At 39.4% G+C, this 14,927-nt stretch overlaps 1 protein-coding gene across 1 annotated transcript; it reads left to right on the top strand.

Annotated features, from left to right (window-relative positions):
• The first annotated feature begins 7,629 nt into the window (after positions 1-7,629).
• On the top strand, positions 7,630-14,327 carry LOC142049339 (transmembrane emp24 domain-containing protein 7-like). Its single transcript, XM_075076974.1, has 3 exons — positions 7,630-7,887; positions 9,022-9,267; positions 11,765-14,327. Exons 1-3 carry the CDS (start codon positions 7,720-7,722, stop codon positions 11,999-12,001), a joined length of 651 nt encoding a protein of 216 aa, XP_074933075.1. The 5' UTR covers positions 7,630-7,719; the 3' UTR covers positions 12,002-14,327.
• Positions 14,328-14,927: the final 600 nt, after the last annotated feature.

Raw genomic sequence — 14,927 nt, 5'->3', positions numbered from 1 at the left:
CAAGAAGTTTAGCTGGGGCTAATCTTTGGCCAGTACAGAAAAATGCTCATTCTGATCAGGTCTGTGCTAATGTCTCAGGGGGACACTGTATTACAGTGTAAGACAGGAGGGTGTACATGGCATGTGCTAGTAAATCACTGGGTCGGGGGAGAGTGGAGCAGCAGTGCATGAAGGAAGACTGGAAGAGGTTGTGCCTGCACATTTAAGTCATTCCTCATAGGAGATTCCAGTTTTATAGTTACACCATGTTGTTTAAAAATACATTTGTTCAGTGATAATTTGAGTTTTAAAAGACCTTAAAATAACAATGCCTGGTTTAGTTCTGGTTCGAGGAAAATGAAAGATTAGGTGGGTTTTCAGTTTTATTTTACTCTCTGTGCTTATCAAATATGCAGCATGTATCCTACCCTCCATATCTTCTATGTAATTTTTTAGTTCCTTTTTAAATACTCCTCCTGCTGAAATAGAGAGGTACATCTGATTAGTTGTATCATAGTAACATTCCTTAATGGTTGCATAAATAGTTCTTCTCATTCTCCTTCTTTCTCAGCTTAAATTCTATTTATTTTTATGCATTGCTGGATTCGAGGCCCAGATACAACTGAAGGCTCATCTGAATCCTGATTCCATTTGTGCTCTTTTAAGAAACCAGGGGCGGCAATTTCGTGTTTCTACTTTGTTGTTCCATGATGGGCAACCCTGTGAATGGTGAGGTCATTGCTATTTTCCTGGGGACTACTGACCATAAACCACTCCCTCTTGCCTGTAATATAAGTCATATTCCTAGGAAGGTTCTCTTTGCCTGGAAAAAGATGAGAAAAAAATCTTCTATATCAGCAGAAAATCCCATGCATTTCAGTTCTTATTAACCAAAGTTGCTTCTTGTCTTTTTCTTGCAGTGCAGCTTGGATACAATTTAGTCCTACTTTTTAGAGAGGACTCAACTGGTGGAATGATAGGAAGGTCACAGCAGAAAAAGGAAAATTACCACAACAACTTGGGAACCAGTTACTAAATCCTTTTCTAGAAATTTTATACAGCATCAGTGCTGAGCATGCAGCAAATCCTTATTTTAAAAAAGGCATTAACATATAGAATATTGGAATAAGTATTTTATTAGTGCATTGCTTTTTAATGTAACAATTTTACAGCCTAAACGCACTTCAAAAGCTTCCTTATAATATGAGCTCTGGATATAATGGAGACAGATAAATGTAATTGTATTAATGATAACTTAAGTACTGCTGCATCAAAAGCTCTTTGCCTGCAAGTTTCTTCACATGCACCTATGTCCATAAAGCTAACGTTTTTCACGTTTGCACAAGCTACAGTATACATTTGCCAAATGGGATTCATGCCAAAGCATTCATGGCTTAATTCCAGAACTGTTGCTACAGGGGCCAGTGGCTGGGGCTTCTCCATTTCCTACAGACTCAATTCCAGAGTTTGTGGCTCAGATATTTTACAAATCTGACCAATTCTGAAATTGTTTTCCTGCACAGTCTGGATGCTGGCACAAAGCTACTGATGTGTTTATTCCCAGCAATGCTCTCAACTAGGAAAGCTCTGAATTCAGACACCACTCCTGCCTTTCGGGACAGTAAAGGCAGAGCAAGTATGTTTTCATCAACATCAGCTTCTTATTGAAACCTTATCCAACAGAAGTCTAAAATTATCATAGATTTCAACATTATATTTTAACTGCCACATAACCGCAGCCTTTATGTAGCTTTTCCTTGAGGGAAGAGACCTTGTCTGTGCTAGGATAGAGGGCTTGCAGTTATAAGTTTCTGTATTTCCTTGGAGAATCGCATGTGTAGGTGCTTTGCCTTTAATACATGCTTAATTAGCTGAGGTAAAGCATATGGGAAAGTTAGGCCCTTTATGGCCACCTAACCTGGTGTCAGGCATCGTAGCTTCATAACAAGATAAGGGTTAGAACTGTTTCTGCTTTAATTTCACATAGCTAAGGTGACTGGAAAAAACATGCCCTTTTTGGCCACTGAAGGGGAAATTCAAATTGTAACTGCTCAGCAGTGGTAATTCCTGACCAAGGAATGATCTTGCATGGAGGGCAAGAAGACCCAACTGCAGAAGGGGTTAAACTGGCTGGAAGCAGGAGTGTTGCATGAATAAGTTAAGACTTTTGGCAGAAAATAAATCCCCTTGCTGGGGGCAGCTAGGCTTAGATTCTGAGTGATACCCAGTTCAGCACTGTTAGTCCGCAATGGATTCGCTAACAGGACGATCACTATTAGTCTAGTTGTGCCCAATAACGCTTCATGGCCAGATTCACTAATAGTGCAGTTTATTGAAGCAATAGAAATACAGGCTCTTATCAGATTGCCAGTGATAAATACACTGTCTGCAAAGCATGTGCAAGTATAAAGCGCTAAAACACTGTTGTGGTTTAGCCCCAGCTGGCAACTCAGCCCCACACAGCCACTCGCTTACTCTCCCACCGGCGGGATGGGGGAGAGAATCAGAAGGGTAAAGCTCATGGGTTGAAATAAGAACAGTTTAATAATTAAAATAAAACAATAACAACAATGCAATGAAAAGGAAAAGAATGAGAGAAAGATGAAACCCAGGGCAGGAGGAAGGGGGAATGAACAACCAAAACAAGCAACCCGTGACACAGCCACTCACCACCCACCAACCCGACACCACCAGTCCCCAAGCCACAACCACCCCCCTGTGTGCCAGCTGCCCCAGTTAATGTACTGGTCATGGCATCACATGGTATGGAATGAACATCCCATTGGCCAGCTTGGGTCAGCTGTCTTGGCTGTGGCCCCTCATCTCCTGGCCTCTTGCCCACGTGGCAGAGCATGGGAAGCTGGAAAGGTCCCTGATTACTATAGGTGCTACTTAACAACTAAAGCATCAATGTGCCATCGGCACTATACCAGCTACAGTGAAGACAATTAATCTATCCCAGCCAAAACCACCACAAACACAGAACACAAAATAACAAGCTTGCTCTCTAAATTTCCCAGGGGAATCACTCAGTATAATCAAGTGTTCGAGTCTTTCCCAATAGGCGTCCCTATGGGGAAGAAGAGAGGTTCAGCCCATCAACTGATCCCAGGAGTCCATGATAGTATCTTCTCTAACATCCCTCTCTCTGGGGGTAATTTTTATACTATTTTATGTTTAGGTGGAGCTTGAGTGACTCAAGTCATACATACTTTTGTTATTGACTGGTGTAGAAATTCCTCACTTCCATTTAAAGGTATAGACTAAGAGAAGTTCAGAGTGCATGCTCAGTGAGAGGTAGTCATACCTTGGAGGCAGATAACTTTGGGATGGAGGTGTGTATTTTAGTGTTATAATGAGCAAAGTTCACCCACAGTGAATAATGTCCAGGCATGGTTCCATTCAGCCCCTATATCTGTAGTGCTTTATGGACAAGTTTGGCCATAAAGCCTTCACTTCACTCCCTTCTCCAGTTATCTCCCTTAGATTAGGACACTAAGCTCCCTCCCTCAGTGTTCCTAACATCTAAGAGTGCAGGTGGTGTTGCTTAGAGGACAATCACTGAACCAATTTCCAGCATGCCAACTGCATTCCACTCTGGAAGTTCACTTTTATGAAATGTGGATATAACTTTAGCATCAATAATTTCAACCTCAGTAATCTCACCCCAGTAATCATTCCACACAGAGACAGAAGGACTCCCTGCAAGGGAGTGAAGTTTCCCTTGCTGATGAGATAAGAAATGCTGCAGTATTGTCCTGAGTGCTATAGGGCCACTTTTGGTAAACAGAATCAAACACCAGGTTAGGGTGCCCCATACTGACACTTATCATGTAAGTGCAGGTGTAAGTGTGTTTAAGAAATTGGCTCAAGCCATATCTTTGCAGATTCCTTGTAGAACCGCTTATGGTGGTAGGACTTCATCCAGTGCATTGTTCATTAAATCCTTTTATATTTAAGTACAAAGGTGTGTTTAATTTGCCTCGAGGGGTACAAAAATATTACCAACACCATCCTGAAGGGTGTCCAGGGAAACTGAGAACCTACTTGGATCAACTACTATACTTTTTTTAAAAGATTGTGGTTCCACCTCTGCTGAAAGAACTAACTTGCTATCCTGACACAAAAGTTTAGAACAACTGATTTTTTTTTTTTTATCTGCACAGTAGACAAAGGGTAGAAAAGTTCCTTAGGTGACTATGGTGGGTTAACTTTAGCTACGGGCCAAACATCCACCCAGCTACTCGCTCACTCCCACTCCTCAACAGGACAGGGGGAGAAAATAAGATACAAGCCAGATTTGGTAACTTCATAAAACCTCTGGGTAAGTCAAGTTAGGGAATTTCACCCAGACGCCCTTGTATCATGTCAAACATTTTTTGTTTTCACAGAGTATACCTAATGCAAACTGCTGTTTGCATCCTTGGCAGAGGAAAGGATAAGCCTCCCACACACTGCTTAGTTGGAAGGCCATGATCAGGACTAGGGGGCTCTGCCTTCAGCCAGGTGGAGGAAAGGGACAACTGGGCTTACTGGACTGCGTGGATCCAATGGCCTGGCACATCTGACACACAGGAGTATAAAGCTTTAGTGGACACTGGCGCACAGTGCACCTTAATGCCATCAAACTATATAGGGGCAGAACCCATCAGCATTGCTGGAGTGACAGGGGGATCCCAAGAGCTAACTGTATTGGAGCCCGAAGTGAGCCTAACCAGGAATGAGTGGCAAAAGCACCCCATTGTGACTGGCCCAGAGCATCCTTGGCATAGACTACCTCAGAAGAGGATATTTCAAGGACCCAAAAGGCTACAGGTGGGCTTTTGGTGTAGCTGCCTTGGAGATGGAGGAAACTGAACAGCTGTCTACCTTGCCCGGTCTCTCAAAGGACCCTTCTGTTGTGGGGTTGCTGAGGGTCAAAGAACAACAGGTGCCGATCGCCACCTCAACAGTCCACCGGTGGCAATATCGCACCAACCGAGACTCCCTTATTCCCATCCATGAGCTCATTCATTGACTGGAGAGCCAAGGAGTCATCAGTAAGACCTGCTCACAGTAGACTATCATAGCCTGAATGAAGCCACTCCACCGTTGAGTGCTGGGCCAGGCCCCAGCACACTACTGTTATCTGTGTCTCTCTGGAGTTCCCAGGGTAACAACTTACTTTCTTCAAGTATTCTACTAGCTTTTCAGGATTCTGCACTTGTTCAGGGGTGAAACTCCAAAACAGTGGGGGTGCCCACTGCCCTAGCTATTTGCCCATGCTATCCCACATGCCCTGCCACTTGTAAGTATCAAGCCTTGGGGAATATCTCTGGGTGATATTCTTAAGTTGCTTAGTCAAAACCAGAACAACATGCTCAAAAACTAACAATAAGCATATCTTAACTAACCAAGGATGTTAAAGATACAAAAAGGTTGTTGCAATAAAGGTAGAGACATCATAGCAGAAAGTTGCAAAGATACTGTTCTGTATTTCCTCCATATAAAAATCTCTCAGAGGAGAAGGTATAGTTGCTAATTGTCTCAACAATGTGGTATCCAAAGTACAGTAATGGTTTCAGCAAAAATCCCAAATAACAGATAAAGCTGAAAGCCAGTGTTTGCATAACAATTCTCTTAGGCAAAACATTACTAATCACAGCAGACTACACAAACCAACACCAGTCTTTAACACAAACTGCAAAAATGAGAACATAGCTGCTGGTCACAACACTATTATTACCTCCAACCCTTGAGTCCCACATTGGGCACCAAAAAAGACTGTTGTGGTTTAGCCAGCAATTTGGTCTCACCCAGCTGCTCACTTGCTCCCCCACCAGTGGGATTGCAGAGAGAATCAGAAGGGTAAAGCTTGTGGGTTGAGATAAGAACAGTATAATAATTAAAAAACAACAACAAAAATGCAATGGAAAAGAAAACAACAAGAGGTGCAAAACCACAGGGAATGAACCACCAAAACAAACAGCACATGACACAACCACTCACTACCCACCAACCCAACACCATCTCTTCCCAAGCTGCAACTGCCACCATGAATATACTGGTCATGGTGTCACATGGTATGGAATGAACATCCCATTGGCCAGTCGGGGTCAGCTGCCCTAGCTGTGGCCCCGCCCCTCCCAGCCTCCTGCCAACATGGCAGAGCGCAGGAAGCTGGAAAGGTCCCTGACCACCACAGGCACTACAGTGAAGAGAATTAACCCCTTCTCAGCCAAAACCAGCACACATGCTCATAGGTTAAGGGACTTACTGGGAGGGGAGGGTGGTTCCTGGCCTATGGGCCCGATTTTTAGTATTATAATGAGGATAGTTCCCCCACTGGGCACTTTGATTTAGTTCTTATCAACATCCCAATTAGTTGTTCTCCTTGACTACACGCTTTATCACCCTGTTCTCAGAGGCTTCTAAGGTGGGATGTTTGCTTGGATCAGTCTCTCAGCTCTCCTCAAGGATATAGTCATAAAACAAGTGCTTCCTTATCTCTCAGTTTCCATCTCTGGCCCTCCACTTCTGTTTTGCCAGGCTCGCATAGTTCATTGTTATGTCTTTAGCGGACAGTTCCAAAAATTCCATTTTCTTAGGGATATCAATGCTTTGAAGCACTGTTCAACAAGAGCTAAAACTTCAGTGTGTTATCAACACTGCTTTCAGTGCAAATCCAAAACATAGCCCCATACAAGCTACTATGAAGAAAAATAACTCTATCCCAGTTAAAACTAGTACATCAAGTTACCTGTTATGTGAATCACTAACTCCTCAATGTGCAATGGTTTTTCAGTCAGGATCACTACAGGGGTCATCTTTGATTTCTTCTTCTGAAGCTGTTTTACTTTGTAAAAATAACTGAATATTTACTGGAGTAGAACTTAAATCTAATATTCCCGCAGTCAGTGTGAACATTTTAATCAGTAGAATTTAATTTTGATATTGCACTTTATCCCTCTGGACCAATGAATGTTTAATGGCATATAAAGTTGAACTCCAACTCTGAAACTCAACCCTCTGTAACTCAATGATATACAGAGAGAGAGTATTTAAAACACTTTTCACTTGCATTTGGAGAATAGAGTCCACTATTTCAGCAATAAATCATGCCTCATGGGAATTTGAAAACAGTTTAACCCCTGGATAATTGTATACAATGCACATAGAGCCAAAACTTTTGATACGTTGGGGAACCTGGACTGTGCCTTACAGGTATGACAGAGAGGAGAATTCTCTAGAGATTTATGTGTGAGTACTCGGCTAAATATCTGCAAATTATCTATGTAATCTGAGCACCCCTCAGCACAAAACTGGGATGAGCGGGCCTTGCACATGTGCCTATGGTGCCGAGGGGAAATCTGTGTGAACGCGGACACCGCCTCGACTCTCTGGTGTCACAGCCAGGGCCCCACGGCGGTGCAGGGCCGTCACGCACCCTGGCAACCGTTGCCAGGCACCAAACACGCAACCGCGCGCGGGAAAGGCGGGGAACGCCCCCTTAAAAGCTGAACACCACGTATATAAAACTATGGGGGCTTACCCGGAAGCGCTTCTGTGAGGGCGGTACTAGGTGCCGTGGTTGCTTTCGGCTGTCCAGTGCACTTCCTCAGTTAGGTTTCTCCTTCGTGACCGGTTGGTGTTGCAGGCATCTTCCTCCGGGCACCGCGCCTGCTGGCCTCCGACGCGGGGTTGCCCTTTTTCCGCCTGGCTCAGTCTCTGTTACCGTTAGCCCCCTTTGCACGCTGAGTGATGCTGTTACACGGCTCCGGAACCGCGGGACCGTGGGGGTGGCTGCCGCTGCTGCTGGTGGCCTGCGCGGCACGGGCCTCTGAGATCACTTTCGAGCTGCCTGACAATGCAAAGCAATGCTTCTACGAGGAGATTGTCCAGGGCACTAAGTGCACTCTCGAGTTTCAGGTATTCCTTGCTTTCCTCGACCCCCCTGGAATCGTTTGTTATTTCACTTTTACCGTTAATACTAGAGTTTTAATAACTTAATATCTATATAAAATGGTGGGCACTTAAACTATGTTATGTGAACAGCCTGTCTGAAGTGTTGCTTCTGGTGCTTGGCACCTCTGAATAAATCTCTATAGCATTTAAATAGGTATTTAAATACTTCAAATAAAATGTCTACTATTTTAGAAAGCTTCTGTATGCATATAAAAGGGCTGTGCCTTTGGTTAGAAGTCTCTTCATCCTTAAGATAAAGCATCCTGAAAGGTGAGAAGTTTGGAGCAAGGATTAAATTTAACTATGAGCCTCAGAGTCATCAGAATAGTAAGCTATGAATACCTAAACTGCCAGTTGCTCTTGCTGTGGAGATAGGATAGCTAGTCTGATTCTGCAGAACAATGTGCTATAGACCAACAATAATCAAATGCTGACAATACTTGAGACAATAATATGAAATTTTGAGTTCGTTGTAGGCATAGTCTAAATGTGCTGGTGTTGAAAAGAAATGCTGTCGTTAATTGGGCAGGAGTGAAGCAGCAGAACCTCTAGAACATTGCTCTGTTGACATGTATATATGAAAATGAGCCAGGCTGTAACACCTGTTCTACTGGATATATGCCATTCCTGCAACATAAAGCAGCTTGACCTAATAGGCTAGTTAGACAGTTTAGGCCATACATAAAGGAGCTGTTTTATTGCATCTTTGCAATCTCAACTTGCTGAATAAATTGCATGGATGGGCTTGTGGATATAGTAAATTACTGATTTATTGCTGTAATCTCTTTGCCCCATAAATTTTCATCTACTCTAGCCTTTGCTTATAGTATCAGTATCTTAAAATGACGTAAATAAAACTTCCCTCATAAACTGTTAGAAAACATAGTTGACATTACATATTTTTGATTTAAAAGATCTTAACTTTGAATTGTTCTGTGCGTCTTCCATAGAACAAGGATTTTTGTAAACTTGTACTGAAAATTTTTCAAATTAATGCATCGTATTTTGAAACATTTGTCAGCTCAATTTGCAGTGCTAGTTGTTGGGGGGAAGTGCTAGTTGTATGTTCTGCTTAAGACAATTTCTTGTTGTTTTCAGGTGATCACTGGAGGTCACTATGATGTTGACTGTCAGTTGGAAGGTCCTGATGGTGCTGTATTATACAAAGAGATGAAGAAACAATATGATAGTTTCACATTTACTGCATCCAGAAATGGAACATACAAATTCTGCTTCAGCAATGAGTTCTCTACTTTCACACACAAAACTGTGTACTTTGATTTCCAGGTTGGAGAAGAACCACCACTGTTTTCTAATGAGAACAGAGCGACTGCACTTACTCAGGTAAAATATTGTTGTATTTGATGGCAACTGTTAGGTGGAGGGAATGTTTTTCAAATTCAACTGCGTTAGATATCTATATTGTTGTTGAAAATGAATGGGTTGGAGCTTCTTTAAAGTAAATTGAGTTAATAAAAGTGAACCTTTTCAAAAAATTAGGATTTACGGAATGCAGAGATGAGGAGGAATTATCAAGTGTTTAAGTGGAAATTAAGGAAAATATACAGTGGCCTACAATTTAAGGGATTTTTTTTATGCCATGATTCTGTGTCTGTGGAAGTGTGGATTTTATAAAGTGCAAAATATCAATTGATCAGGGTTTTAAAAATTCCTGAACTTTGGAGAAACTTTGAGAACTATTTGTTTTTATATTAAAATAGTCTAGAGTCTTTTTTGAAGGGAAGACTTGAATGGTTGATATCTTATGTGACTGTCACTTTTAAAATGGGAAGTTAATTCTAGCAAAATAAACAAATGAACAAAATCAGTCATACTTAACTGGCTTCTAGATATGTCATTTATAAGACATTTAAGTGGCAAAGCAGTATTCTTGCTCCAGACTTATTTTCCTAATGTTCCCTTCTTTATTCAGAATTTTAGTTTTATACCACTTCTGCCCAAACTAAATCAGCCAACTTCACTTGGAACAGTTGTTTCAGAAATTCTCATTAATGTTCTTACACTGTAACTGTTACCAAACTTCCCTTTAAACAACCATTTTAAAATGCTGAATGTGGCCACTATTTTACTAGCTTGAACTTAATGGTAGAAATGCCACTTCCCAAATATCCATCTTGCTCACTTGAATTTACCCCATGTAAGTCTGCAGTGGCTAAAGTTTTGTAATGAGTAGGTGACTTGCTGTGAATTCAGTTATAATTCTTACCTCTTCTCATCACCGTTCTCTTCTGCCTTATGTTGTCTTTTGATTCTTGATCCTGTAGCTCCCTATCTCCCTGCACTTTCTTTAGTCTTCATTCTGTGCATTGTTATGTTTTGGGTTTTTTGTATATTAGTGGGGGGAGGTACTTGAAATTTTTTGTTGGTCAGTCCTTTGGTACCAGTAGAGAGTATTGAGAATGCAGATGATGCAGATTCTAGATCTAGCATCTTTGCAGGCTGTGGGAGAAGGTATAAGAAAAAGTTATTGCTGGGTTGTAGCATGCGTAATGCAAATCAGATCTTTGGGAAGGGGAAGTCAACTTTCAAAGCATAACACACATTTGGTAAGTAGGTTTTCCATTTCAGTTTTCTTGAGGCTTTTGTAGTATGACCAAATTTGGGCAGACTCACAGGGACTGTGAAAAGTAAATCCCTGAAACTAGACTTTGTTTAAATTTAAGATCCCTGCTGCAGAGTAGGGGAGGGCGCTATAATTTAGCAGTGAAACAAATGGCAGAACTTAATGCATGAAATCTTTTCCTGAATTTTCTTTAGAAGAATATCTTGGACTTGTTCAGATACCTATCCTGAAAGTCATCAACTTGAAAAGCTGATTTGACACAGATATAAGTAACTGACAGTGGTTTTTATTAAGGTGTCAAACACTTCCTCTTATAAGATATTATCCTTTAGATCTTCAGGAAATACTGATTTTTAGGGGATAAAACAACTAACCAACTGGCTAAAACTTAAGTATTTTGAAGATATTAATTTCTTGATGGTTAAAAGACAATCATGGGTACTGACTTTTACTTTCAGAAGATAAACTGAAAATGGAAGAAGTTTGTGTAAAATGATCTAGGTCTTGGAAAGCCTGTAGTACATAGATTGAAAAGGTTAAGATTTTTCAGGTTACAAAAGGGCATGTGATTTTTATGAAAGATGACAAGTGCAGTTGGGCAATTTGGTCTTGAGTGTTATATGAATATGATAGGGAGCATACAATAATGCTAAAAGATAAGAGTTGTCCTTTAATCACTTTTTACATATGTGACTAATAGAAGGGTCTCATGCCAAAAGAATGTGTTGAGGTCAGTAATCTAGATTTCAGGCTTTAGTGAAACTTACATGTGAGAATTATGTGATGAAGAATCACATACTTCTGAAATCTAAGTGTTTTAAGTTCTACTGTGCACATCTTAATGATATAAGAAACTTAATAGCTATCTAAATCTGGGGAGAGATTTTACTGCTTGTTTTGCCGGTGTATGTGGAATTAACAAATGTTGGATCACTGACATATTTCAATACAGTTTATATTTACTTTTGAATCCAAACATGCATATGAATTTTGTTAAAATTTTGTGTTTCATAGAGTGCATTACTTCTTATTGGGTCTGCAGTTTTGCATACTTTGGTACTTAAGTCAGTCACATTCCTGTGTGTAAAACTTGATTAATATGTTAGACTTATAGTATTTCAGTCTGACAGTGGACTGAGGTAATCTTTCATCTGTAAAGCTATGTGAACCCTAATTTTAAATATCAAACCACAAAACACCACAGAATGAGCATTAGAAGGGTTCTTAACTGAGCTGTGTGTTTGTTTGCTTCTCTAGATGGAGTCTGCGTGTGTTTCAATTCATGAAGCTTTGAAGTCTGTCATTGATTATCAGACTCATTTCCGGTTGAGAGAAGCACAAGGCCGCAGCAGAGCAGAGGATTTAAACACAAGAGTAGCCTATTGGTCAATAGGGGAAGCAATCATTCTTCTTGTAGTTAGTGTTGGGCAGGTATTTCTCCTCAAAAGCTTCTTTTCGGATAAAAGAACCACAACAACCCATGTTGGATCATAACTTGTAGTGATAATGCTTCAGGTCATTGTGCTATTCACTTGTGAAATTACTGTTTTCCAATTAATTGTAGGTACAAAGGAACTAAATATGTGAAACATCTAAATGTCTACCCCCCCCCATTGATTAAAATCACAAAACATACCCCAAAAAGTTATGAAAGGGACACCCAATTTGAAATATAGAGTAAACTCAATGTTTTCTGATACTTGTATTAAACATCTGGCAATGACCAGCCTCTCTTTGGTTTTGCTGATTTAATCTGAATTGAGTTTGAATTTACTGATAAGATTACCCATCTGTGGTATAATGCTTTAAAAGAACCCAACAATCTAGTGTCTGATGTGAAGGACAATACTCATGACAATTTGATTTGACTTAAATTTTCAGGCTGAACGTATTGGATTATAAGCAAGTTAATGTGATGAACTGTAGTTGCAAGATGTATTGCACTGTTCTGATTTGCTGTAACAAAAAAAAGATCCAATCATATCCTTTGCTTATTTGTAAACGCGTTGCAAGCTTGATACTACATGATGGTGCAAATTCTCCACCTGCCTGGTAAATCTTCACCTTCAAAACCTGCTAAATTTTATACTTGAGTGTATTTGCTTAAACACACTTCTCTATATTAAAATATAATGCATTTCCTATTTTACAGTGTTTTGCTAAACTTCTAAACCAAGACTATGCAGGAAATGTGCTTTCTCTATTCAAAAACTTAAATCTCCAAGTTGTTTTTAAAAATGCAATAAAATAGGGAATCTTGTAACTCTCACTGAAGCTGTGCGATCTCTATGCTTGTGCTGCTGCTCCTTGTCATATTTAAGACCAGAGATAGCTTGATTTTTATCAAACAATACAGCACCAGCACTGGACAGTTATTACATCTATTAGGCACATGCAAAGCTTTTTATTAAATTGTTTCCCTATTAAGCCCATTTGATATTAATACTGCATTGCGTGAGTGCTGTGAACTTTATTTCCATTTGGTGCACTGATACAGTATGGCCTTGTGCATGTAATTGCCACTCTTCTGTTAGCGGTCAGGAAATGTTTTAAATATTTTCGGGTATCTCTCTGATAGATTTGTAGCTGCATTGCTTCCACTGCTCATGTCTTTAGTTTATATATTATAATAAAATCTTGTTTTATTTGGTTGGGGAAGATAATAAATGTATGTACATACAAGTAGCTTGAATTGAGCTAGTCAAAATAAGGCTAAACTTATTCAGATGGTTCTGGAACTCTGACCAAATTTTAAGTGCACACAAACAAAGCTAAGATAAACAAATTGTTGAATTACTAACTCTAATTCAAAATAATCCACTTAAACTAGTTTTCAGCAAGCAGAGAAAGAATGCTCAGTCCTCATTAAATGCCTGTATTTTTTCCAGCAAAAAATTGACAAGTTAAACATACACGTGTCCAAGTGGCACTTGGACACTCTGAATAATTGATCTAAGATGACCTCACTTTAAAATGATGTGGTAGTTAGACAAAGAAAATTTTTTCTGTTTTAAACTGATAAACTACTCTTTCAGAACTGAAGAAAAAAACCTTTAACACTTTAAAAATTAGTTACAAGGTCACAGGAGTATTAAAAAGCTTAATGTATACTATATTCAGAATTATGTATAATGTCCTATCTTGTACTGAACTTGAAATATTGCAGTCCCATTTTTGAGGTGTAGCCTTCCCTGAAATTGTGACAGAATCTCTGATCAGAAAACAAAAAAGCCAGTGCTTTCTTTTTATGCCTGCACACAGTAGTCTTGATTGTACCTATATGCTTTATCCTTATGTTTTGGCAACTGATCTTCAGTATTTTTTGTTTCATTACACAAATGGTACAGTTTAGGTGCAAGAGTCAGATAAAAACATGGTTTAATATTGATATTTTGACTAATCTTCTGAAGCCTGAATATCACTTGTTGAGTAGCTTTAATCACAACAAAAGCATTTTTTTCAAAAATTAAAATTTATTTTTCCCCACTAAGTCAGTTCTGTGTACTGTCAAAATCAGTAAACAATGGGGTAAACAAAGTATTAGCTGGCTGTCACATACATGTCTCTAATTTTCCTTAATGTTTGAATGTGTTGGATGCGACTGTTTAGATCAGTATTATTACAGCTGAGGTTTAGTGGACTTGAATTTTGCATTGAAGTTAGGTATCTGAACCAAACCTCTGGTATAATGCTGTATAATATGCAGTAATAGCTTAAAAATGCCTTTATTTTGGGGTTATGAAAAACATGATACACAATTTTATATTTTTTTTAAATAAGTGATTGGATAGGATATGAATAAAACACATGCTACTACTTACACTGGGTAAAGAAATGCTTTGTGATTTTTTTCTATTTTTTCTTTTTTTTTTTTTTTGTTAAAGGTGCATATATACAAAGAATAGTTCAATCAGTGGTGTGATAGACAACTAAATCACCCTGTGTTAAATGAGATAAAGCTGTTTTCATGTCCTTAAATGTTAGTTTTTGGGGTGGGGTTTTGAATAAGGCAAAAAGACCCTGTGAATATTGTATGGGGAAAATACAAACTAATATAAATGTAACCTGATTTGTTATTCAAACCTTTTTGGAAGAATAATGCTTCCCTACTAAATGAAAACAAAACGATTTGAGAAGTCAGCCAGTATGTTAACACGTTACCTTCAAAAGTGTCAATCTACCTGACATTTGATTGTGACTTCTGTTACTGTACACTGAGAATTGTACAAGTTGACTGCTATTCATAATTAGACATGCTTTAAGGCCATTGGAAAAACTTAAATTAGGGAAAAATGGTGTGGTTGCTAGCTCTTTGCTCATCACATTATCAGTGCATGTAATAGTAATTATAAACCTGTTACTGTTTGTCATGGGTTTAGGTGGAATAGAGTTAATTTTCTTCACTGCAGCTGGCATAGTG

Source organism: Phalacrocorax aristotelis, chromosome W (genome assembly GCF_949628215.1).
Source record: "Phalacrocorax aristotelis chromosome W, bGulAri2.1, whole genome shotgun sequence".
NCBI classification, from domain to species: domain Eukaryota; kingdom Metazoa; phylum Chordata; class Aves; order Suliformes; family Phalacrocoracidae; genus Phalacrocorax; species Phalacrocorax aristotelis.
The sequence above is the reverse complement of the archived record's forward strand: the minus strand, read 5'-3'. Positions and strand labels throughout refer to the sequence as shown.

Coding starts and splice junctions, on each gene's coding strand:
- LOC142049339 (XM_075076974.1), top strand. CDS start 7,720: ATGCTGTTACACGGCTCCGGAACCGCGGGACCGTGGGGGTGGCTGCCG. Junction 7,888..9,021: donor AGTGCACTCTCGAGTTTCAG/GTATTCCTTGCT, acceptor TGTTGTTTTCAG/GTGATCACTGGAGGTCACTA. Junction 9,268..11,764: donor GAGCGACTGCACTTACTCAG/GTAAAATATTGT, acceptor TTGCTTCTCTAG/ATGGAGTCTGCGTGTGTTTC.